The 26,763-nt window shown below is 40.9% G+C and overlaps 2 protein-coding genes across 2 annotated transcripts in view; one reads left to right on the top strand and one right to left on the bottom strand.

The window, feature by feature from the left end:
- Positions 1-113: 113 nt before the first annotated feature.
- On the bottom strand, positions 114-20,356 carry LOC118423904. The gene is made up of 12 exons (XM_035832217.1): positions 19,797-20,356; positions 12,901-13,048; positions 11,483-11,619; positions 10,716-10,851; positions 10,237-10,338; positions 8,455-8,585; positions 7,951-8,042; positions 6,855-7,011; positions 6,491-6,601; positions 5,769-5,927; positions 5,245-5,340; positions 114-1,524 (listed from the first exon to the last, which is right to left on the bottom strand). The coding sequence occupies exons 1-12, from the start codon at positions 19,986-19,988 to the stop codon at positions 1,318-1,320; spliced, it is 1,668 nt and encodes a 555-aa protein (XP_035688110.1). The 5' UTR covers positions 19,989-20,356; the 3' UTR covers positions 114-1,317.
- Positions 20,357-23,092: 2,736 nt separating this feature from the next.
- The window catches only part of LOC118423903 (polyunsaturated fatty acid 5-lipoxygenase-like), a gene marked incomplete in the record, with an annotated part of 12,071 nt that continues 8,400 nt past the window's right edge, over positions 23,093-26,763 (top strand). The window contains 4 exon segments of the mRNA XM_035832216.1: positions 23,093-23,222; positions 24,984-25,351; positions 25,941-26,091; positions 26,635-26,679. Of these exon segments, the coding sequence (XP_035688109.1) occupies positions 23,220-23,222; positions 24,984-25,351; positions 25,941-26,091; positions 26,635-26,679 (567 nt within the window).

The raw sequence follows: 26,763 nt of genomic DNA, 5'->3' as shown, positions 1-26,763 counted from the left end.
ACCACAGACAGCAATGTGCAACAAAATTAAGAAAAGGCAAGAGCCATGTAAATGTCAGATATAGTGATAGCATAGCTCCAGATGTATTGTTTATCCAATTGTAACGTGTACTTAGCCTTTAGTATCCCATGTAACACAACTGAATTTCTGCATTTAGCCCACATGGCCAGGAACATGCAAAATAAAGATCATTGTATAGGATTCGCGTTAATCCGGGACAATAAAACTTTTTGCCTAAAGATTGTTTATGCTTCGCAGGGCGGGGTACTAACACTTTCTTGAAAGGATAGCCCCGCCCCGGTGCGTTTTGAGGCAGAGGGGAGAGGAGCGAGCCGGTAAATTTTCCGACTACTACAGTTATATACCTCTGCTTGTATAACAGTCAGAACCTTCTCTCGACTTTTTCCCGACGACTCTTCAACCACGGTCGGCTCTGGGTCGGGAGTAGACTGGAACCCTTCCCTCCACTCCTTCGATCGCATCCAAATAGAACATAACTTTTCAACATCTGATTTTTAACACAACACTACAGTACTAGTAGACTACGATGTGTAGTGCTACAGTCAAAATAACAAGTGTAAATTGGGTCTTAGTGCAGCTGGTGCAGATGACTTTTAAAGACTAGTGCAGGCCGTTTTCAAAGACTAGTACAGGACCTCGCTGATCAACTTTGATGACCTTGAACACAAATGACCTTCGTCACGACTAACTCCCAACTATGGTCAGAAGGTAGGGAGGCTGTGGTTGGCTATGTGTGACAGTGGCTTTGGTTTGTGCGTGCCCCATATCTTTTCACTGTCCTTACTCTGATAAAATACAACTGTGGATATATAACGTTCAGATAAACATTCTTAACTGGAAGGACAAACAAAATACTGTGCAATGTTTCCATGTGTTGTAAACAATATTCTGAAACTATGTGATCCACTAAACGTTATTACCCTCATTAACAGGATTGACATACTTTCCACTAGACTACAATAAGTAATTTAAAAAAATAACATTTTATGAGTGTTATGCTGTGTTTTAGAATCACACTTTTCTTATCATGCAATACAAATATGAAATAGAGAGTCACAAAAGTCGAATTGGCTATGCGTTCACACAGTGATAGCTGTCTAGTGGAAAGGGTATCTTACAATGTTATACTTTGCCGTTTAATGCCATTTGCTATCGTATTTCGTGCAATCATCCGGGTGGTGCAACAATGCGAAGCTATCCACTGGACTGCGCCAGTTTGGGATTTGGGGATTCCGTGCAATTACCAGAAGTGTGCGGTAATCCGTTGTGCGATTACGTGTCTTCCACTGCATCCAATCAGTCACTGCTCGCCACACTTACAAACGACGTGGATCCGGACTGAGAGGACGCGCTGCGACGGTTCCTTTGAGCAATGGTGCTCTCGGTACTAGACTGGGTCTCAGCCTCCTCGGTGATGTCGTTCAGGTCGGGTTCTGTAGTCTTGGTAAGTTTGTGAACCTTGACCCATTCCCGCAGATACGCCTTGGCAGCCCGTTCTCCTTGCTGTGTGCGTGGAATAAATAATACATCAATATATTAGAGCTACATTGTATCTACCACTCGAAAATTACAACCATAACATGTCCAAAACACGAGATATGAAAACCTCAAGTTTTGCTGCATTGCCGTAGTAAACCGAGCCACAAAACAGCCCGTTATCGAATTTGACCTTCGTTTTTCGACACCTACCCACTTAACACACAAATTATAAACTCTATAAAAGAAGCAGTGTCTAAGATTGAGTCCGATAGCTTATAAGTAGCAAAGCGGCTCACATTTATGTTTTATTGCAAAACTTTCAACGAGTGCTTATTTTGTTGCCCTTCCGGGATGACTTGTGAGAATCTTATGACACGTAGAAATTCTAACAAATACACCCACAATGATATACTATAAAGCCTAGTCCCTGAGGCATCGCCAAAAATACCACCACCTTGTTTACCGATGTACTTACATCTTTCAAGTGTATTATGTTTAACTTCCCAACTTTGCTTCACTATCCAAAGACCGCCCTTCTTTGCTAACGTGACTTTCCACACAGTCCAGGGATAAGCTGTTGGCTAACTTTAAACTCCGTGACCCAAGCACCAGTCAGTAACTAAAGATTTCTCATGCACACGTCCAGGCAAATATAGCCAATGTACAAGAGGTAAATATAAATCCAATATGTAGGAGGCTTGCGCTTCTAAATGAGAAGACAACCTATTCTATGGTAGGACGCCAATTTTAAGAGTTTCTTCAGATTATCTTACATATAGGGACAATCATCAAAAGAAGACCTGTCTAGTACCCTTCGCTACGGTGTTTAAAGACAAGACAATCTCTAGAGCCGGATAAGATACGGTGATTATCTCCGGATGTTTCCAGTGTCATCCATCACTCTTCTTCGGCATCGTTAGAATTCTATGAGCGAGTGTAACTCGTAACGTTCGGAAGTAACCTCTTATCATATCCAGTTGTAGTGATTGGTTTGTTTTTAGATATTCTTTACCTGGGTGTACTACGTCTAACTTTCATAACACTATTGCTTAGATAGCATTGTGAAGATGGGTGGCTCAAATATCATCACTGTTCTTTGTTTGTTCGTTTGTTTGAACCTTAATCTATCCATGGAAAAGCTCAATTCGGCCCGTACGCCGCTTTTCATTGTTTTTTTTAGGTTCGATCTAATTGGGAAAGTAAGCAGATACCATAATGATCAAGGAGGTAGAAATTATTTCGTGTTAAGCCAGATTACCTCACAATGACATGTCAGAAGTGATGGATGCAGCTATTTTAAGTCTTCTATTTCCATGAAATGAGCTTCATTAACATTTCTTTTGTCTAAACTTTTCTAAGTACCCGATACTGTTAACGTTGTCAAAACCTATATAGAACAGGTACACTGCAAGTATGATTGTATTTGGATTGAAGAATCTCTACAGATTTGCTTCATCATAGTTTGTTAAAAATTTCGAAGATGTATTTTCTCCCCTTACATATCTTAAAGAGTAAAAAAAGAGTAAGATAAATGTTGTACCATAGCCTTTTTGAGGCCGTAAGGTTATATAACGTTTCAGGGGCTGTTGACCTCTGTGTCTTCGTCACGGTATTGGAAGGCGTAGCCCAACCCTCTCTATCTGCCACCCTTTACCTCCCCAACTAAAGTCAGGTAACATTTTGACACCTTTCTTAAGGGCACATCGCCGGGAATCAAACCCGTAACCTGTCGATCTCACCTAACCTATCCACTTTGACACAAAATGCTAAAGTAAAATATACCAATAATAACTATGACCCAAGAGGCTTTAGAAGATCAATAGCCTAATGTTTAGTGAACGTCGGAAATGACTAATGCATTTTATGTAGATCATACGCCATTGTGACACATAAACAAGACGTCATTGCTAATACGTGTGCTAACCTTATTTGGGTAAAATCTTTTTGGGGACGCTTAGGGAAACAGTTGTATTAAATAAGAAGTCTAAAGTTACGAGCCAATATAGGACAGTGCGTCACTACTGTGCAAAAATGTCCCAATTGTGAACAAAAGAAATGCTGTATGTAGAAACGTCTTGTCATGTTGTTTAATGAGACTGCTGCCCACAATAGCATTGACGTAGGTAGGTCTTAAAGTCTTAAGCAATCAATCCACAGGTGTGTTACTATTTAGAGACACGGGAAACAAGTTAAGGGGGATTCTGAAGGTCGTTTATCATTGCCTTTGAGAAATGCCGAAGATACAAAATTAGACTGTCTTCCACAATTGGATCGACGTAGGTGGTTATTCGGGGATTAAAGAATTAGCCAAACAAGTGTCTAGTGTGAGGAAAACAAGTGTGAGGAACGTTCAAAAGGCAAAGGACGTTATTTTGAGAAAATTGCTGAAGCTACCGGGTAAAATTGGACTTATTATTTTTCAAGGAGATATTATAGTGGCATCGAAATGGACTCAATGTCTACACACTATTCTAGCTGTGTAGTCCATTCCCTGGCATTGTTGTACAAGACGTGGTCATATTATCCTAAGGTCGTAGTGCAATTTTGATGTTGATCATGATTTTAAAGCAGACTGTGGCAGAAACAACCGCTGACACTCCGGGATCTTATATAGCATCTTTGGTAACATGTCAGTTAGGTTTTGCACTACAAAAACATTAATTTACAATCTCAAGAATGCCCCCAGTTTGCGATCGGGCGGGCGTGGCGTAACTGGTAGAGCGTTCGGCTCGGAATCTAAAGGTCTTGAGTTCAATCCCCACCGTGCCCCCGACGTTGTGCCCCTGGGAAAGGCACTTTACACGACCTTCCTTACTTCACCCAGGTGTAAAAATGGGTACCTGATTTCGGTCGGGGAGGTAAAAGACTAGCTTTACCTCTGCCGTCAGTCTGTACCGTGTATGTGGCACTGTTAAGTTTCAAACTTGAGTGCAGTACCACATTGTCCTCGTCTGTCCAAAAGCAAATAATAGTAATAAATAAGTCTAGTATACTTAGACCACTTTCATTTAGTAGACGCGCATTCTATTGTGTAATCTACGTATAAAACGATAATATAGTGCATAGGTTTTGTGCTTTATAAGCATCTTATATGTGCCTTGTGCCCAGTTGTGACCGATTATATACGGTTCAGTCACCAGGGCCAGCCTATTGTTATAGAGTTAGGTAGCCCTGACTGCATGTCTCCATACATTCCACATTATATCTGGTCTATAGCAATTTAGATCACAAACAACACACAAAGCTTCCACTTAAGAGCAGGCTCTAAGTAATTACCGGGTGGATTCTCATCCCTTTTGAAGATGTTCAGTGACTTGACATTATCTTATCTCTGTACGCTTCAACAGTGACGATACCAGACTTGACAGGTACAGAGAAGCGGTAGATAGGCATCGTTACTGTGTTGCGAAAACAAATAGTGCACTGTGCCCTGGGCCTAGCTAGTATGACGTATAACGCCCAGAAAGACACACACTAGTCCCTGATATGTCCTCTAGGGCATGGCTATTGACAGGGACATCCTGTTAATTGTGAAAGCCTTATCAAAATAAAGGAATCACTGCAATAGATTCAAATCGGTTAACATCTATTCAAACATCTGATTAATCTGAAAGCAAGGAAAAGGTCGTTGGTTCGAACACAGCCAATTTATCATTCTTGTCATTTAGTCTTGCTCGATCTTTCCCTTAATACTTTAACTTAATGCATTTTGAACTTACGAATTGGACGATCTTCGAGACTTACCGAAATTAGGAACTTTTTGTCATCCTGTTCCATCTTCCAGTCGGTACCCGGTAGGTAGTCCGTGTCTATTCCAATCGTCCGATGAACATCCTTTTCCTGTAGTTTGATATTCATTAAGGAGAAAACATTTAATAGCTATTGACATCAGACATTTTAAGATGTTAGCCGACACATCCTGTCGGTCTTATATATTCAAATATACACCAGAACAAACAAACAAACACACATACATGACAGTCCAGCTCATGGAAGAGACTTCTAATTTACGTGAAGACCTAGGTATCGCTTTCGGCCTGTTGGTCCGTGTTTTCATGTTCATCGTAGTGATTAATAGAAATATTTAATGCTAATCAAAGCCTTATTTGCATAAGTGATCAATTATGTTTAAACAAAGAAATATGGATAATATCTCAAAATGTTTCATTAGATCTTGTTGTTATACTCCTTTTGTACAACACAACACAACGGTGTTTACACTTATAAATATTGAATTTTCCTGGGGGAAAATAATTTTTGAAGCATACCCCAATGTAAACTCTCTTGATATAGATCATCACAGCCTCAATGATCGTCTCCAAGAATCCTCCCAAGGACTCGATGGGCCGCCGCTTGTACCCTAGGAACTGCGTGAAGAAGTTAAATCCTCTCTCTTCTAAGAACGCCACCAACTCCTGATGCGTGATCTGAGGATTGAAATACCACACATGTGGATTAAGAAGGAAACTAAAAGAAGTAAATAGTACAATGCTAAACTTTCTCAATGCTAAACTAAAGTACTCACGGATCAAATTTTCAAAAACCACTGTCGCCTTCTTCAGGATCAAAACTGATGGCCAATGACATCAGAACGTTAAATTACAGACACGTGATCTTATCAACACGCTATCTTGCGGATACGTGACGTCAGCAATTGGTCATACAAGGAAAGTTAAACGCACACCAGGAAGATCCCATTTCTACTAGCCGGCGATCTCTGAACGCCCCTTGAGGACTCTGATAAAATTTTGATGACAATGACCCTAAATGTTATAACAGGATTATGATGTGTGCTGTAAAAGTATAACTTAAAAGGCAAAAAAACACATAACCGTAAAATAATCCGTAGAAAAATTGAGCGATCAGTCAAATCTTGAATAGCTCATGAGGGGTCGCAGCTCTAGTTATAGTTAAAAGGCAGAGTTAGGAGCAACCACTTATAACTACAATGTACTAATTCTGTGTTGAAAAAAATCAATGTGTGACTTACGAAGCCGCTATCATCTTTGTCCAGACCCGCAAATACTTCTATTGGATCCACGTTCTCTCCGAACAGGACTGAGGCGTCCTCCTGAGTGAAGCGAGCGCCCGCCTGGTCCATCTGTAATGTTTAAATCAGATGTCAGCTTGTTTGTTTGTTTGTTTATCTATTTGCACAAGAAAATACATAAAACCTAGTACAAAAGCAATACATAAAAACAGGTGCAATAGTAGAGAAAAGCGTGGTAGCGGTAAATAATACATAAGGATAATCATCGTCATAATGATAATTGAAATTTGATAATTATCCAGAAGTATAGACTGAATCATCTTCAATGTAATGTATCCTGGATGACTAATCTTCACAAACGTACCTTCTTGAAGACTAGTTCCAGTTCTCTCAGCTCAATCTTGTCGTCCTTGTTGGTGTTATTCTCCGCTAAGACAGTCAGGAAGTTGTTGACAGCTTTGTGCACTACCTCGTGGTTTCTCGCTGCTTCGTTCATCTCGTGCTGTTTTTTCGTGCGCTGTCTGTTAGAAAACATTCAGATGAGGCCATGTTGGTTTCATAATATATGGATAATATTCGCGCACGCATAAATATCCGGACGTTTCCAAAGAAAAAAAAATTGTACCACTTTCGTACGCTGCCTGTTATAAAACATTCAGATGAGGCCATGCTGATTTGATTATGCGACACTTGAAGATCAGAAATAGGCACACCTAACGAAGGAAGATATGTTCAAATATCTGATGTAATCATCTGACCACGATATACCGGAAAATCTCTGTAAGTTCTTCTACACATGTTTTAAGAAGAGAGAAGAAGCATATAAACTATAGTATATGTATAACTGTTCGTTTACTACCTTTTATATCAAACTGACTGCATTTAGCCCCAATGGGACATGAATATGCAATAAACTTCATTGTCATTGCCATTATATGGATGACATCCGCGCGCGCATCAAATTTCGGACGTTTCCAAAGAATAAAGTTTTCAACCGTAAATTTATACAAAGCAGCTGGAAAATGACCATATATATGCCGTAGATTGGACAAACAATGTCGGAAAACATATACGAAATAAAAGTAATGTCATAGGATGCCAAAAAGTTATGTTAAAAGTCAATGAAGAAGATGTGAAAGAACACAATGAAGACTGTTGTTTGGTATGCACTATGCACCATACTCTATTTCAAAATGAAGCCAACTTTTTTTGGCCAGAGTTTTTTTATTCGCACGCTTGTATCAGTTTTGGGGTTCCAGTAGGCTGCCATCCATATAATCAAATCAACATGGCCTAAATAGACACAAATATTCACGTAGATAAATGGATACAGATATGTAAATTATCATTGCAATTATGGATTACAATTACAGCACAACACGTCATGCTTTGCATATATGAATGAAAGTCATACATTTCTATCTACATGGTTTGAGATGTGAACGACAATATGATCTTACTTTGAGAGTTTTGTTTTCGGTCTGACTGGCTTTCGGTCTCCTAACCTCTTGGACAGTTCCGTATGCATGAACTCAACATCAAACGTACTGAACTGAAACAAAGAAAATGAAACAAAATCAAACAAGACGTCTAAAATATCATGTTTTTCACATCTTTCAACGTCTTATGTCAACAGGAATTGACAATAATATCGTCAACACCCATATAAAAGATATTGTATGATAAAAAAGTTTATGATAAAAAAGTTTATCATTTTGATATACACAATCATGATGATGATAATTTTTACAAATGATAATTTTCACAATGTCTCTATTACGATCGTCAAACCACTATGCAGATTAACATGACATTGCAAGAAATTACTAAATTTACGTTCACGACTCATATATATATATATATATATATATGTCTCATATATATGTCACATACATTCAAACATATTGCATCGAATTAGAACATGTGAATTTGTGAACCATAAATTGACAAAACACGATACTTACCAAGACCATTCCCAGTGACTTTGGGTTGTGCGTTCCGAATCTTTCGGTCTTCTCGAAGAGTTGAGCGAGTCTATCTAGCGGGAACAGCCTGTTGAGGAAGGCATCCTTGTTGTCCATGGACAGCCACCAACCTAGAGAACAATAATAAAGGTCAGTTTTAAATTACCAAATTGCAAATAAAGAGACGATGCGAATTCTTTCATTGATAATTTATCGAGAAAATCAATTAGTGGCGTGCCTGAATATTCCTGGATTCTTGACAGACAACAACACCTTACAGCAATAACAATAACATGTATATAGTGCATACATCGTCAGATATTCACAAACTATTCCAACAAACAAAGCAACAAACACTACAGTGGGAGGTTATAACTTTGCAGTCTTTCTGTTGATGAAACCCTCACAAGGTTGCAAGAGATATCGCTATTCCTTCACCCTATACTCCAGTAGGGGTTTTCCCCAAATGCATGTGTACATGTATTATGAAGAGTTCAGTGAACAGGGGATGGACAAAACAGACGGTGTTGCATCGATAGTCACACTTGTCTCATGATTATAGTACAATCGTAAACCGAAGGCATTATTGAGATCGTCGTTTTATGTATCGTACAAATTCAAGTGCCTTGTTCTTAGATAAAGGCTGTCTTAGATCCTTGTGGGTGGTTGTTTCTGTCACAACCAATTTGACAATCCTACGATACCAAAATCGCAACACGGTCTTCGACAAATTTAGCAGAGTCCTAAAAAGTTGCACGTGCCAATCTGACCGTACGTCTTTACGCCCAGATCTAATTTCTGCTCGTGCAGCTATGTAATCATTTTGTGACCTTTCAAAATGACTAATGGTCTTTTAATGCCGATGGCCTGAAGCTAAGGTTAGATTTTTGTAGCACTGTCACTTCGCACTCTGTTTACAAATGTCTCTATAGTGACCATCTATATCAATGATAAGATAATTGTCACCACCCAACCACTCAAATACTAACTTAAAGAAACTCACGTTGTGTATGAAAACAGCAAAATGCAAGATGCCAAATGTGTACTTGCCGAAATGGCTAGTCGGATTTTCTTATGTCGTCGTTTTTGACAACGCCTTAATGGCGGATGCACTTTTATAGATAAACAACATTATTAGTACTGCGGTCGCATTAAAAATCTTTAGATATGAATTCCCTGTGATTTTGTTGCTGCTGTTATTTTACGTAAAGGAAACCACAAAAACAAGAACAGCGGCAACACAATGGTAGAGACAGACTCAATGATCTACGTATTCAATCTAAGTTTGACTTTTACAGACACTGTAACTAGAGACTCTGATATGGATTTTGAGAACCTAGAGCAAGCTATGTGAGATAGGGCCCTTTAGGGTGAAATATGTACTAGCCTGGTACCGACCTCTGGTCGTTGATGTATGTATGTATGTACGTAAGTATTCAAAGTATTCGTAAGTATTCAAAGCTGTGTGTGAACAACCTTTAGAACATCTCCGTACCATGAAACGTGCTCTTGAGGGTCAACGTTCTCTCGTACGCCGTTTATGTGTTATACAACCATGTTAATCCCCATGGGATAGCAAATAATAGTCCTTAATCCTGTGAAAAGTTGGAACTCCTTAATAAGATTGGCTATTCGGATAGACAACAATGCATTGTAAAATATATTTGCAAAGTTATCCCCTTACGAGTGACGTGATATCCTTACTATATACATCACTCTATTATGATGTCAAGAGATATAACTTCTAGAAAATGTAAAATATAGATACTAGATTTTGCTTACCGTCGAAGCAGTGAATAGGATAGTTAACCAACAGGCCGCCGTCTATGTAGTAGTCTTGGTAGCTGTAGTCTTTGTGTCTGTGTTCAACGGCTTGGAAGATTCCTATAGACACAGACAGTCATTTGAAATGTGCTTTACATATACAACTACACCGCAATCCCTAACTGATAACACTTAACAGGGGCAATGTATCGAAGAAGAAGGTACGAAAATTCATTCATCCCTTTTCGATTTATGTTTCAAATTATGTAACTAAAATGCATTCCCTGTAGTCCCAACTATTAGAAGGCCGAAACTTTTGTCACTTCTTTCCTAGCACAATAGCTGTGTTCCAATCGGAAATCGTGTCCATAGCTCTTCTAAAACACGAGATATCAAAACAAATGAATACACCGGATAAGGTAATGAATATAGAATACTGAAAACGAAGAAAAAGACAACACATGCTTCGTACAAACATATAACAGACTAAAGATTACCTGGTAGTGACATGGACATTCTGATGGCCAGTCTTATCGGCATGTCAGGTGTAGTCTTGACGTGGCAGTATTCCTCCGCCATTTGATTGACGTTAGTGACGACGATACACAGCTCAACGCCGAACATCTTGTACATCTGATGGAAACACAAATGGCATAATACATGATGATTGAAATACTTAGAGTTTTGCCATTTTTTCTTTATTCATTATTGTTATTTTTTGCTATAATTCTGTCTATTACTTTCCTGTCAATTTTTTACCAAGCCAACCTTTCCATCCTGCCAGTCTCCGGTTACATCATCCTCCGCCTCACAACCTGTCACTCACTCATCGTCACCATATTCAAATAACAAAGGACACAAACCAGTACAAAACAGATACACAGAAGTGGAAATACTTTGTGAACCGTCTGACCGCCCCTACAGCCACCGGCTACGGGACTGAGTGAGTGAGTGAGTGAGTGAGTGAGTGAGTGAGTGAGTGAGTGAGTGAGTGAGTGAGTGAGTGAGTGAGTGAGTGAGTGAGTGAGAGTGAGTGAGTGAGTGGGTGGGTGGGTGAGTGGGTGGGTGAGTGAGTGAGTGAGTGAGTGAGTGAGTGAGTGAGTGAGTGAGTGAGTGAGTGAGTGAGTGAGTGAGTGAGTGAGGGAGTGAGGGAATGAGGGAATGAGTGAGTGACTGAGATTAAAAAAACTAGCAAGTGTTCTAAAACTTGATAAACAAATATAAATCTCCGTTTTGACGGATGTGATAAAAGTGCTATACGTACATGTGAGAATGTGAGGTCCGGGTTTCCGGTGTGTTCCTGTAACATGTTCCCAAACCAGGCCATGAGCCCGTTCCCAGGGTTCCAGCCGTAGCCTTTCAGTATGTTGGGGAGAAGGCTGCAGTAACCACAGGAGTGGTCTGGGAAGAAATGAATAGCTTCAGTTTTATTGAACAAAGGCACGTTTACAAACATAGATATGCTTGAATTAGTATCGTAGTCTAACATATAGATTGAGACTTCTTCCCTTGGTGGTGAAAATTGTAGGAATTTGTTTCAGTGCTTCTCATTGTAAAGTAAGTATAATACTAATTAAGTATAAGTATAATAATAATTATGTACATGTGATTCAATGTCTATCCAACTGAATAAGACATTCCTATTATCAACATATATAGTACAATCTATGATGAAGTGCACTGAGTCTTACTCTTCAATCGTATAATGAAAGCTTCTTTCATCACTTCTTTAGTGCCGTTTCAAAGCTTGTTACATGTAAAAAGACGTTTGAAATTTCATCTTAAAACTCACGATCATCCCAGAAGTGATGTAATAGTGACCACCGTGACACAGCACATTGTCAAGACGACCCACCTATACACGGAATTCAAATGTTTGCGCCCTTAACAACTGTTACCAGATGATGACAACGTTTGAAGCGTACAAATGTTCCATGCACATACTTGCCCCGCCCTATGTTTGAAATTCCCTCCATCTTACATGTCTTAAAGGTTACGTAAGAAAGGTGTATGTGTGCATAGCTTTTACCTGACCTTAGTACTAAGTGCTACCAGTACAATGCAAAAACAAAACAACGACGTCAATGAAAAACATTACTTCCTTCCCGTGGCTTCTCTACTTTGTTCATCTGATAGCCGTGACGTACCGGTAAGAACTGGTCAGACGGAACCCATTGGGGGCATTCTTTACCACTGTACCGCAAAATGGCGCACAGAAGGTGGCAATGGATACAAATTCCTTCTTTTCTTCCCGACCAAAAGAGAGCAAAGTGGTGGCGCTTGAAAGGCGTGTTGTCTGGCGAGATAGGAGAAAGCTGGTGTCTCAGTGTAGATGCTGATACAAGAGCTTAGTAAGGCGTATTGAGCATCAGTCATCGAATGGAGTGTCATGATGACATCCAACAAAGTGGCCAAGAAGGAAACACACTGTAGCTACAAAAGAATAGTGACTGAACTAGTTGTTGTAACACGCAACATTTTTGGGGGCTCAGGCCTAGGAAAAATGCAGTGTTTCCGATCACCTGAGTCGACTGACCCAAGCAAAAACCTAATCTTTCAATCATACCTGCAGGGGGGGGGGGGGCGCAAAATGGATGCACAAGCGGATGCCGTCCAAATAATCTAATCGGGAACAAAAAGTAGCGTGTTTTTCTGTGCCTTACCACTGTGCATCGTACTCACCCAACATTTCTTTACTAAGGTCCACTTGTAGGAAGTCCTCAATCTCCTGAGAGTTGAACCCGAGAGCCAACATGGCTGCCATCATTGCGCCTGCGCTGGCCCCTGCGAACCGCTTGATCTTTCTCATAACTCCTGCTTCTTCCAGGACCTGTAAATGGACAACAAAACATCATTACCTTCGTGAAAATGGAGATACAGCAGAAACCAGCTAATTGCACAACGGATAACCGCACACCTCTGTTAATTGCAAGGAATTCTAATATCCCAAACCGGTGCGGTCCAGCTGGATAACTTCGCATTCTTGCAACATCCGGATAATTGCACGAAATACGATGGCAAATAGGTTGTGCAATTAAACGACTTCTACTGTATTGTTTTTGGTCTCCTATATCCTAGTTATGAGTTGATATGCAAAAGAGATCTACAGTAGAGAGCTGGTTATCCTATGCATGAACTAATATGCAAAAAAGGGAGGAAGACATTTTAGTAGTATAAGACAAGTTTTCCTTTTTGGCGCAACTACAATGTACTTCAGCGAATTACGACGTCATTTGACAAGACACGACGTACTTTGGGGAACTACGATGTAAATTTTAGTGCACACAACTAGACTGGCTCCAATGCGTCCTAACTTCCCCAGGTACGTGGTTGTTACTGGAAGGTACGGTCTAACTCAATTTCGACGTTAAGTTTCTAACATCAGTAGTTCAACTTTTGACATTTTGCCTCAAGCAATGTGAAGGGACAGGTTAACTGGTTAGACAGCATTTATAGTCGGGGTGTGACACGTCGTCAGGTCAGCACTGCAAGTTTGAAGATCTCTAAAGTTGTCACCAAATTTGTCTCACAGGTGGGAACATATCTACTGTACAGAATCTAGGTGACTGGATAAAGCTGTCTTCTGTTGCTGTGAACAGGGTTTGAAAAGCTACACAGCAAGTTATTGCGCGCATACGTACTTATTATTCTCTTTCTGAAAACGACCAAAACCTTGCCCTCAGGGAATTCTTTTGGTTTTCAAAATGGCGACACGCTCGAAAGTTACTAAATCTTATTCTCGGTGTAGTGTATTTGGGTTGAAATACTTGTACGGCGTGCTTTAGCTTACTACGACGACGCACGAGAAACTCTGATGAATATTTCGCGGAGGTATGAGGTCTCCGAACTCTTTTTTAAATGACCGTCTCTCTTCAAATACGTTCTTCAAATACGTTCTATACAAATTGGAGGGATCTACTATATTGAATGACCGTCGCAAATAATGATCAAGTATGATTTAGACATTAGAAGCACTGCTATACATACACGTTGATTTATAATAGAAGAATTCCGCGAGGTCTTCATTCGTAGTACCATAGTAGCTCAACACGTAAAAAGAAAACACGGAGAAATCTAATATGTTTTTCTGTGCGCTGTGCTTATCCATAAGCGTTTCTGTGGCTGCTGACTAGTTTGACCACAAACACAGTCAAGGCTGGCCATAGAAACTATATGTTTCTACCTCCAATACGCTTCTTAGTAATATTTCAAGTTGTTTATCATGGGGGCTTTCACTCGTATTTTCTGCCTTTGTTGTTTGAAACGTATCCCTTGCTACGTGATTTGTGTATACGTCTCGTTACTGAGTAGGTTTGCCCCCAGCAAGGCAAAGATTGTGATAAATATAAGTATCATCTGTCCATTTAGAATATATGCATCAAGGATGCTTGTCTGTTTCTATGTGTACTTTTGTCAACTCTTCTGTATACGTTGTACAATGTTACATTGGGCTTTGTTACACAATACTAGAAGTGTGATGTTCAAGACAATGGAATTTTGCGAGTCGTGGTCTGTAAGCTTTACATGTACATAAAAATGTCAGGTTGTGTGACTTCCCGATCAGTCCATTTAAAACGCAGGGTTTTAAAAAGCGATGTAACCGATATGTCTACCAAATGATCATATGTCTACCTACTAAGTTTTAACTCCAGGTCGACATATTTCAAAGAGCAATTTCATATGTAACGCTGATTTGTCTATTATGGTAAAATGAAGACTCTTCTGTGTACTCTCTGACTGGTGTGATACTAGTACATGTTCAAGGTTCAAGTACATGTACCATGTGCTTCATTCTCGTAGACTACGAAACGCCCTCTGCTGTATTACTGGTGATAGTCTGTATAGTTACCTGCATGTATGCAGGTATGGTTTTGATGCTGGTGGAAACTTTTCGGTAGCCGGGGATGTAGGGCGCTGTATCTCGTGAACGGATGGTGCGAGCACGACGATTTTTGGTACGTGGGTTGGGGATGGTAACCTGACACTCAGGTGTGATTTTGGGCCTCCTGGCGCTTGACCTTGACATTAAAGGTGGCATTTTTTGTGTTTTTGGGGCACTTTTGGCGCTGTGTGTCCGGAACGATACGCGCGATTGCGACGATTTTTGGTGCATGGGTGGGGGGTTGTTGCCTGTTGCCTAGGATTGACTTTGGGCCTTGTCGCGTTTGAACTTGACCCGGCAGGTCGAATTTTGTGTCCGGGAGGGGTGTTTCCGGAGTTATATCTTCTGAACGGCTGGTGCTGGCGCAATGATATTTGGCACATGTGTCGGCGGTGGCTGAATAATGCTCAATTTTGATTTTGGCGCCCTTGGTGCTTGAACTTGACATTTTAGGTTACCTTTTGTGCGGGCACGGGGCGTGCGCTGTATCTCCGGAACGCAAGGTGCCATTGTGTTGCCATTTGGTACGTGAGTTGTTGGTGGTGTCCTGGTGGTCAGGTTTGATTTTGGGCCTCCTAGTACTTGAACTTGATACTGTATAGGTTGACCCTGTTTTAGTGTGGTTGGGGCATCCTCCCAATATCTGCTTGGTTTTAAAAACAGATTATGGTTGGGTGTAGAACCATCATCTGGCCTGGGCCACCTTCAATGTATCAGGTTACTTAGTGGCACTGACAGTTTGCCAGATGACGGGAGTGTACAAGAATATATATCTGTTGGTCAGGTATAATTGAAGTTTGCTTATTACTCTTTGTGGTGTTTCTAGAGCTGTATAGTACTGAGTTTTAAGTTCCGGTACAAGTTCCTTTACCCTGTTGGCAATCATGGTTGAACTTGAACTTAAACAGAAGAAGATGCAATTTTCTAATGTGGAGGAGAACTGTATAGAGTGTGGGCATAAGAGAAAGGTATGTGTATGATTTGTCCTGTGTTTCTTTTTGTTTCTTTTGTAATGCCATTTCCATACTGTATACATGTAATTTGTTGTTTTGGGCTAGTCATATTCGCTTGGTTTTTGGGCCTGCTTAATCTATGGTACAGGCAGGGTTAAGTGGCGGAGGCTTAGCTTTGTTCTGTTTTAAATTCAGTATCGTTTGTTGCATTTTGTCGCGGCAAATATATGATGAAATTCCCCTTCTAAGCAACTGCTCATTGGTTTGCGGGGATGTTTGCTGGGTGTTTGCTTTGACTACAACAGCTTCTGAACTTTTCAAAGCTTCCATTGCCAGCAGCTTGCCATCTATAAATGGGATTGACAAGGACATTTTTCATAGTAAATTATGCTGTTAAATTTGGCTTAGATACTACAGGAGATTTAGGTTTGGGTTGGATGGATTGAATGAAAATATCATACCACCCTGGGGACTAACTGTTGCTGCTGCATGGGGGCTACCACTATTCATGTTGTCTAATGTCTATGGAACTACAGATAAAAGTATCATTGGTCAAATTATGCGAGTAACATTCCGATGTCAAGTGAATAACACCCCAGAAATAAATCTTTAATGAATATCATTGGAAGAACACAAACCAAGGAGACTTAGCAGCTGCATTAGGTCAGTACATTGAAATAGGAAGATATTAGTATATCATGTGACAGAGTAACTACATGTGCATGGGCCATCTGAGACAAAAAAAGGTAGCGTCTCAACAACTGCAAAGTACTGTGGTTGGTTACATACTTAAGAAATCCAAAATAAGTAATGTTCATCCCTGTCCAAACTTACAAATTCAGAAAATGGAATTTCAGAGTCAGACTTTTGCATGGTGCACAACCAACACAGTAAAAAGCTCATTTTTCCAACCACGTACCACAGACAAAAAGGCAAAAATACACAATAGGTCTACAGAAACCCAATACATTTCATGCAGGCCTGAGGTCTACGAACTCTTGTTTGAGACAGAAGTCTTGCCTCCGTAACTTCACCGCTGCATTCTATCATCCCAAGGCCGAACTGGAAATGTAAAACCGTCCTTTTATGGAAAGGGGTGATCACGAAAAACAAAGCTTTTATCTAATGCGCTCCGTCTGACCGCTTTAGGCTATAGTATCAAGGACAACCATAGACCACTTTAAGCAGATGATTACACACTGTATGTTTACAAAGCATGTAACGTGGAAAGGTGGCTCAACGACAATTATTTCCAAAGGTATTCAGCCTGACTTCTTGCTAAGGCCTGTAACGACAAAGACAAGATCTAAACCAACAATAGACCTCGTCATTGCAAAGAGAAAATATATTAGCACAGTAGCTTGGCACTTGAAGAATTTGTGCCTTTTGACGCCGCGTTTTTTGAGAGACTTTGTGCGAAACACTCGGTTCGTCGAGCATGACATTTGTTCAAGCGTACAGAGGCACACAGAGCATAGTGGCCCCAGCTAGGGTAAACAAATTAAGAGGTTCGCACTAAGCTTTAAAGTAAATGCTCACTTGCGCGCAATTTTAAGGCCGACGTCGTAGAAAATGATTTTTGGCCCAAAATTAAGGAACGACAAAACTATTTTTGTACTATTTTCAGTACAGTCCCAAAAGAAGAAACCAACCTATCAAAGAGTATCAGCTAGAGGGAAGTGGTAAAATATTATAACTCAATTTAAATCAAAGAAATAGGAGTGAACGGTGTAATATCAAACTTCCGCCTTACCCTATGAAGTTTGTTTATACTTTCCCCTAACTACCAACGTGTATCGTGACCATACTATACAAAGTCAAGGAAAACTTCCGTCCCTCAAATTACTTTTTAGGGTTGGGTTTCTCGTGTGTTATAAGTCAAGTCTATCGGGTGAAAGGAGAGCTTAAGTCAACGCTGAATAGCCAAACAAAAAGGCAGAGACGACACTGTACGTTTGTTGTTATGGAGAATAGTAAAAAGGTTACTATGCTAGTACAATGTCAAGTGTGTGTCTACGACTAAAGCGTCTTCTTACACAAACATCTTCTACCAACACAAGATCAGGTGTCTTTGAGAGGACTACTTGTCTACGCTGAGTACAGTCTAGTGTGGGTTTCGCCATATGGTTAACTGTTGCGTTTAGCATTTTACACAATACTCTGCTCATACATATGACGTTAATTCTCTTAGTGTAACAACAGCGTAATACAAGGTGATAGCAATACTGCGTTTTCCATTATGCTTAGTGGTAAGTTCAGATTGACATATTTGTGATTTTTGTATTGTCATTGACGTATAACTTCTTTTGTTAAATTGCGGCAAGCATTTTTAGTACTATAGATGCTTGAAAATCCTTCGACTTTTTTTCTTTTCGGTAAGTGCAACAGCAGACGGTGTAGGCACAACTGTAACATCAAACAAACATTCGGATTTAAATTGCCATGGAACAGTTCAGCTGTATTGTATTTATGATCTAAACCTAAAAAAAGGTTTCCAATGGCGCATAGACATTAATACAAGAGGTATTACAGTTAAGACCAGGTTTTTCGAGTATAATGATCCACCTACTGAATACGCAAGATTACCTAAGCGACTTGATAGACTTGTATCTGTTGCTTGAGTAACTGTTGCTTGAGAAACTGTTCATCGAGTAAATGTTGCTTGAGTAACAGACTTGAGTAATCTAACATATCTTACTACCTGGGGGTCTAATCTTCATCGAATGATCCACCTATAATCCACAGTTCTGATCCCACTTCCGTTTATTCTATTCAACGTTATAATAGAGAATTTTATCTTTGTGCCAACTATGTGTAGTTGTTGGCGTTGCCTTGGGCCACGAAAAAAGCACGCTTTTGTGTTGCCAGACGTATTTGCACACATTCTTAGACGTAAGCTGTCAATGTGTGTTGTCTTATTTGTTTTGTTTTTTTTGTCATAGGGACGTTAGGTGGGGCTCCTACTATTCATATTATCACATAAACTTTGAAACTTAGTTACAAAGCACTATAGTTGATACATATACCTTCTTCGGTTTGTTACGCCACCGACCTATATTTCTATACGTGTCAAGGTGAATGGTAATGTATACCTATTTTGTAACGTGAATGTATGTATAAAGATTTCGCACAACAAAATATGTCCTCAATAAAAGGCGATATATTAACATGAACATGCAATAAACATCATTGTCATTGTCATTGTCATTGTCATTAAACAAAAATGAGAAACTTACGACACGTGTTACTTGTCGAATTATCAACGTGGCAACCTCACTGCGATAGTTCAACGACAAATTTCATAGATCAAGAAACAGATATTCCTTTTTGCTCTTTATGTGCTTTGTTGTCTTTTCAGTCAGACTTTTACATATTGATCATCCGATTTTAGATTACAGGGAGGTTGTAACGCGATCACCGTCTAGTAGAATGGAGATATATGTATGATAATTTACCACTGGCAATTTTACGGGCTATCAAACAATGCGGGCGGAGATCTAGAGAAGAATGCCCGCCAGGTCATTTACAATTAGCATAAATTGTCTGAAAACCTGTTTGTCGTCTTACCTACATGTTTTGAATATGATACCGGTACTGATATAAGTACACAACTCTCTAACTTGATTTCTCGTTCAAACAATACATGGCGATATACTAGATTGGGTTAAATACTACCTGTGTTGTTTGCACCAATCATTCCTACATACTTTGATGAAAGTTGAGACGAAGTACTTAGTACTCACCCTTACTGCACCGACATAGGCCAATCCTCTGGTACCGCCGCCCTCAAACACCAGATTTTCAAAGGGAAAATCGTAGTCCGAATATTTTTCTTCAGCGGCAGGGTTGTCAAATAATAAGTTCCTCGTGGAAAGCCGCTGGAATAGTTTAGGGTTGACAGGCTTGGCCTCGATTTTAGACTTCCTTTGGCCCATGCTGGTTGGTAGTCGAAAACGTCGTGTCGCACTTGTGGTAGCAGCTTGTCCAATACGAAGGCGTGGCTCACAGTACTTTAACACTTCTGAATGTTCCTCGCCAATGTCTCAGTATAAGAAGTCCGTAAGCGACATGGGAGTGTCGCAAGGTGTCATGCTATGCAAATTAGACATGGCTGCGAAAGGGACGGAGTAAAATTCCGAGATTGTCTCTGGTCGGAAGTTCCCACAGCTTAAGTAGACATAGTTTCGCCCCAGTCCGAATGAATGGTAATATTTAGTACACAATAGGCAGCATAGACATCCAAGGGTATCGTTACGTCAGTGTTGATGTGACCTGCCATCAGAGTCAAATTCGTCCGCCATGACGTACGAGTGACTGTACACACGAACAAACACCTCCACCCGTCACCATGGTGACAAATAGACGCCTATTACCAGTAACAAGCAGGTCGGACCGTTCCACAACACGGTATGCAAATTGACATGGGACTCGCTCCTTGTCTTACGTCCCATTTACAAAAGCGCCGACTATATCCCCAGGATTGGTGACTAGGTATATCTTATCCTGGTAACAGCGCTGGCTGTCTGACAGTTAAAAGACCAGCGTTTCAGAAATTAGAACCACACCTCTTTCACACCGGGACACAGAGACCAGCGATTTTGACAGGTAAGACAACGTGTTTCTGGTGTATTACAATACTGTACACATGTATTTTGGGTTAGAATCAAGATATTGAGTCGTGCGCTGCGACGGGTAGCTTGGGTAGATTGGTAGGATAACGTACGGCTGCCTTGCGTGTGCGTTGCCGTATACCGTGTCGGTGGTGACCGGGGAGGTTATGAAAGAAGGGGCGATTGCGGGGACTGTGGTGGGAGGTTTTTCTGGTAATGGCATCGTGTCTGTAGAACCAGGGACAAAGCAAGGGCGTCCTTGAAAAGTCACGAGGGTTATGTTTCTGTTTTTTACCTCTGAGTTTAGTACTGTTTATTACGTATATCAGTTTCACGAATCCCCTTTTATTCCTTGTTATTGTCACAGCGTGTTCGCATTGTCTAATGTATACGTAATAGTACGCATGGTTTTCAACTAGAAAACAGGCACTTCGCCCACCCTTACCAACTTGTTGGTCCTACTTGACAATATTTCAGAGGCTTGTTCTTGGGGATATAACAATTTTAGCCACTGTTATTACAAATATGAATAACAGTACTTATATTGCTTCCTACTTTGAAGAGCTAGGGGATGATCATGACTACTAATCTATATCGAAGCTGCAGAGGTGTAGTTGTCTGTTTTACTGTCTATTCCTGTCGACCGCTTGTACGTACAATAAAGTACACTTAATCACCTGCCTAGAGTTGCGTACATAATGAAGATGTTGTTATGATTAAATCATTGCACATTTGTAGTTGACATGTGGCTATAAAAAAGTCTTTCAACTTCAAATTGCAGCCCTAAGCATGAGGGCCAGGAGGATTTTAACCTCCTTGATGAGGGCTAGCAGCCCTGAAAAATGGTGTATGCTGTGTTCTGAATTTTACCTTTCGGGGTCAATTCTATTGTTAGATGGACTGGAAAAACTGGTCTGACGAGATGTGCAAATATTTCACTAATAGATCCTCCAGAGCAGAATGTTTCATTGGTCGCTCAGCGCACGGTGGCAATCATGGGTGACCCTGAATGACTTCCTGTGGACAAGCGTGACACAAATACCCAACGACCTGCAGTGCCCCTCCTCTCCGAAAGGAGGAGGGACGTGGGCATATTTCTCTATTACGCAAGGTTCCAAGTGGCCGCTATGAGTACGCATGCGCGAGATTTTAGATTACGTAATGTGCATGGATACAGATATATAGGTCGATAAAGGCTAGACATATAAAGGCTACGTTGAATTGAATTTACGGTAGGCATACCCCGGACACACCAAAACTGAAAAGTGAAGATTCCTGTGTTTTTTTTTAATGTCTGACTGAAATCAAATCAAATCATAAGTGATCTGCCCAACCTAATCAAACTCTTCCCTACGGCCTGGACAAAATGTTGTATTTCCGGTTTCCAACCGACCCTTGCAAAAACTGCCAGCCGTAGCATTTTTTGTCACCCGCTGACATAAATAAACCAGTTCTCTTCTCTCTCAAAAGGGATGGAATTCAGAACAGCTAAAGTTCCTGTAGTCTGTGTAACGCAAACTCCGCTGTCCAGGGATGTAACTGACCCCTGCCCGGTTTGGCGGGCTGCTATATGCGAGATTTAATCAGGCTAAATTTCCTGTACTTCACACTCAGATTGACGCTTTGAACAGTTCAAATAAACATATTTAATAAAAATTGTACTTCTCTGTTTAGTTTTTAAATAAACGTGTAGCTTGTACAATGTATGGATATGTATGATATTATGAAGTTGAAAAAGCCAGTACCCTTTTGCATTTCATTTGTTCATGTTTTACATGTTTTGATCAACTGTAATCGTTGGATCACTTCGGTCAAAATCTGAAGAGAAAAAAAAACACAGAAAAAAAAGGAAAAATGTTCCTGCCGACTGACCGGCCCTTTTATTCATGACTGTAACTGGAAATACAATGTTTTTGTATACCTAATTCTGATCTTCCAAGATGGATTGCATACATTCGACGGTGGTGACAATTAGCCCCGGGAGGGATCCCGGATGGAGGTGGTTTGACTAGGAGCAGGCCAACTGATCAAGCCACACCGACTTAATTTCATGGTTGACGTCCTCTGGAGACCCCAAAACTGATGCACGCGGGCGAAAAAAAGGAAAAATCCAGCAGAAATAAAAAATACTGCGAAACCACAGGACTAAACACCCAGACCATTCTTTTCTCCTTACCACGGAGAGCAGGTCCTTCGGTAAGCATAACATTCTGATTGATATGCCCATCATATGGGATGATATATGGCCACAGGTTTCTTTTGAGAACAGGTGAAATCACTGCGCGCGCGGATGTCATCCAAAAAATTAAGTCGGTGTGGCCTAAGCTGAAAACTGGTCTTGCCACATACTTTCAACCAATCACAGACTTGGATTTTGGTCACGAGGTACTTCGTGACCGATCAGACAACGTTTTATCATTTCTGCGAAATAAAGAAACCACTCAGAGACCACCTGGCTCAGTCTTTGTAAAAAAAATAATCCTCTGCCACTGCAACTACAAGTTTGGCCAACAGCTAGCCATCCAGAGCTTAGTAGCGATCTATAATAAGTTCAGCATGGTGAGCAACAAACTAGCTTATTTTGAATGAAAGAATGAACGAACGGATTACTAGTCTATTAGACCTCTCATTGCCCAGTTCTAATTGCTCTGCTTTCGTCTCTGCGATGTTCAATTGTGCGTCAGGAAAATTGTTTGTTTTTTTTATCACGTTTTTGTATATTGTATTCATGTAATAAAGACGAATTCGACATTCTTCCATCTTATTATAAAGTGATCTGGAGTTAACGAAAAGAATGTTCGGCATGGGTTGAAGTTCGTTGTTATTGTCTGAGCTTATCCCAACCAATGGCCGCCCACTCTTTCCGACTTGGTTTAAGCACCACTGGTGCCATTTTGCCTTATTTTGAATACCCCGTCTTTGGACGGTTTTGGGTTACAACTTGGACTTTCTCTCCTCTTTGATACGATCAAGATTCTACATTGGGCCAATTCGTCCTTCGTTAGCTCTGAGAAGTAGGTGGTAACCTTATTACTTAAGCAATGCCCTCCCAAGGTAGCCTGTGTGTGTACTGTGTAGTCATAACTTGCAGGTAGAACCACAAGTTTCGTCAGCAGCAGGTCATCTACAGCTTAGGATAGATCTACAGTGTTTGATTAGCTCAGCATGGTAAGCAACTGACTAGCTTATACATGATGAACTTTAGAAATAGTTCATCACAACTGATGTGGTCCATATCTTATAGTTTCTACCAGACTCCGACCTGGCCGAATAACACTAGTACGAGGGGCGTTCAAGAAGTAATCGCCCTGACCCATTTCCCAAAGGAGGAGATTAATGATACTTGGTGCAGTTATTATTCTTTCTCTTCATAGGAATCACCCAGAGTTATGCATTTCTACCATCGTTTGATGCAGCTCTGTGCACCGTTTTTGTAGGACGCCCCAGGTTGGTCCTGCAACAGATGCCTCATCAATGGCAGAAGTGGGACGACCAGGTCTGGGAGCTGTTTCCACAGACTTCCGGCCATGTTTGAATTCACAATGCCAGCGTTTTACAAGGTCATATGATGGGGAATCATCACCATAAGTTTCTTTTATTTCATCAAAAGTCTCATTTGGTATGCGTCCTTTCAAATACAAAAACCGGATCACTGCGCGACACTCAACTGGCTCCATTTCACACCTGGTCCATTTCACACCTGACTCAGTTCAAACACCTTTAAATCAAAAACCAAAATTATTTCAGAGCTGTTTTTTGCAACATAACCTATAGAGATATGAATCATTACATATGCAAAATTTCATCTAGATCAGACAACTGGAAGTGGGTCAGGGCGATTACTTCTTGAACGCCCCTCGTACTAGTAATAGGGGACTTTGGCCAAGTTAGGAGTAAAATGATGACCAGTAGGAGTTAATTGGCCTAGGAGTGAACTGTCCGGCCGGTGGATAGATAAACTGCAAACGACTGACTGAAATCCCACGGTAACTTATTCGTCCCTATTTGGCCAAATTCTTCTCCAGCTGACAAATCTGCATGGAGACTACATACGTGACATATTCATACCTAATTTTTTTTTCACCCACAGGCTTATTTTATCGATATTTGTGTATCTTTCGAAGTATCAGAATTGCTGTGTTTCAAATGTTATGATATCCATGCTTAAGTCTCCTTCGTCCACAGGCAGGTGGACTTGTAAGTGATTTAAGGACATGGGAGCAGCGTGTAGCATCGAGAACTCCACGGTTGACTCTGTACATTACATAATATACGCTAAAATTCATACGTTATTCATGCTTGATTTTCTTTCCCTTACAGGCAGAACTTTTACAGCTGTTTAAGAACATGGGAGCAAATTGTAGCAGTGAAAACTCCACGGTTGACGCCGTCGTCACGGTGCGGACAGGCGACGTCAAAGGCGGGGGCACCGACGGGAACGTCTTCATCGCCCTGCACGACATCAAGGGCAACCGCACCCGGGACGTCCTGCTCGACTGCCGCTGGAAGAACGACTTCGAAGCGGGCAGTCTGGACACGTTTAAGATCAGTGACGCCAGGCTGCCGAACGACGTGAAGGAGATTGAGATCTGGAGGGATGACTCCATGAAGGTGGATGACTGGTTCGTGGAGGTCATCACTGTGGACATCATCGGAGAACCGACTAAGTTTGTTTTCCCAGTGCAGAGGTGAGACTGTAACCTTCACCTAGCCTGTATTCAGCCTTATTATAGCTCTCGAGTCTCTTCTGTCCTCTCCGCAAATACGGTTAGGACAGAAGAGACTCTGGAGCTATAATAAGGCTGGATACCAGGCGAGCCTCCACCAGGCCTTTCTACGGGGGTGCGGGGATAGTAGAATTATATTCGGGGGGAAAAATCGGGAAATTGGCCAGGAAAGTCAGTCCATGGTGAGGTTGATGTTTGCTCTCCTGTACCCCTGGCAAATCATTCTCACAATTATCAGCCAGCGTAGTCAGTATGGTACAGACTAGTGAGACTGGTCGTACGGGCATTGTTTTACATACGCCATAGGAACTTCTTGTTAATTGTAACGTGGCCAAGGAAAACAGTCATGTATACAAAAATATTTTGTATTCACTCAAGGATGGCAGGTGTTGAGAATGATTGCTTGTGATGTCTAAATGGACATGATTGAGTTAACTTTATATTGTATTAAGAAACTTACAAAAACTCTAAATAGGTCATGGATGTACGAATGAAAACTCTCCAGATCTTTGGAACTAAAATTAACATCAATGCTGTAATATATTAACAGGTGGGTGAACGCAGGCGACCGGCTGTTCTTGACACCGTACGACAGCTGTCTACCACAGTTTGAACAGCACACCGACCAGCGTACCCGGCTGCTCAACCTCAAGAGACAGCTGTACCAATACAAGCAGAACGTGGAGGGGCTGCCGGTACAGGTGGGTACAGCAGGGAATCGGGTGGTAGAACGAGATTATAAAATGCACCGCCGAACAAGGTGGTTAGCCAAACTATACCACTTTCTCATTGAGGTAATAACAACATAAAGTTGGATCGCACGGTAATAGCCAACAACTAAACCTTTTGTTCAAGGTCAAAAGGTCATGTATCATAAGCCTGTACTTCCCTCTTCAGGTTAGGCTAGGGCAGCTCGTTCATTAACTGAGGTTTTACCGTTTAAGAACAATTTCCTGTCTCATTGTATGAAAAGACAATGAAGTCTCTTTGCTTTACAATTTGCGAAGTGTAAGTTCGGACCGCACCTACTTGAGCTTCCTGTTGACGTAAGGTAGAACTTGATACAAGATACTATGGGCCACCTAACACGTCTTGACCCAAACTACTTGCGGTATTTCTTGACGTCATTTTCTGTAAGAAATCCTGAGCCCCCAGCCCCCCCCCTAAAAGAAAATGTCACTATATGTATTAGAATTTCCTTATCGTTTGTGACTAAAATCATGTAAATCTCTATTTTCCTATAGGGCAAAGACTTGCCAAGAGATGAGCAGTTTTCCAACGATTATCGGGTATGTGTAAAACGTTTTGACTTGAATGAGAGGTGGAGTTACTGTGTGTGTGCGTGTGTGTGTATGTGTGTGTGTGTGTGTGTG

This window comes from Branchiostoma floridae, chromosome 10 (genome assembly GCF_000003815.2).
Source record: "Branchiostoma floridae strain S238N-H82 chromosome 10, Bfl_VNyyK, whole genome shotgun sequence".
NCBI classification, from domain to species: Eukaryota; Metazoa; Chordata; class Leptocardii; order Amphioxiformes; family Branchiostomatidae; genus Branchiostoma; species Branchiostoma floridae.
This window is presented reverse-complemented; position numbering and strand designations above follow the sequence as displayed.

Coding starts and splice junctions, on each gene's coding strand:
- LOC118423904 (XM_035832217.1), bottom strand. CDS start 19,988: ATGGGCCAAAGGAAGTCTAAAATCGAGGCCAAGCCTGTCAACCCTAAA. Junction 13,049..19,796: donor CCTATGTCGGTGCAGTAAGG/GTGAGTACTAAG, acceptor GTCCATTTACAG/GTCCTGGAAGAAGCAGGAGT. Junction 8,586..10,236: donor TCCTATTCACTGCTTCGACG/GTAAGCAAAATC, acceptor ATTGTTCTCTAG/GTTGGTGGCTGTCCATGGAC.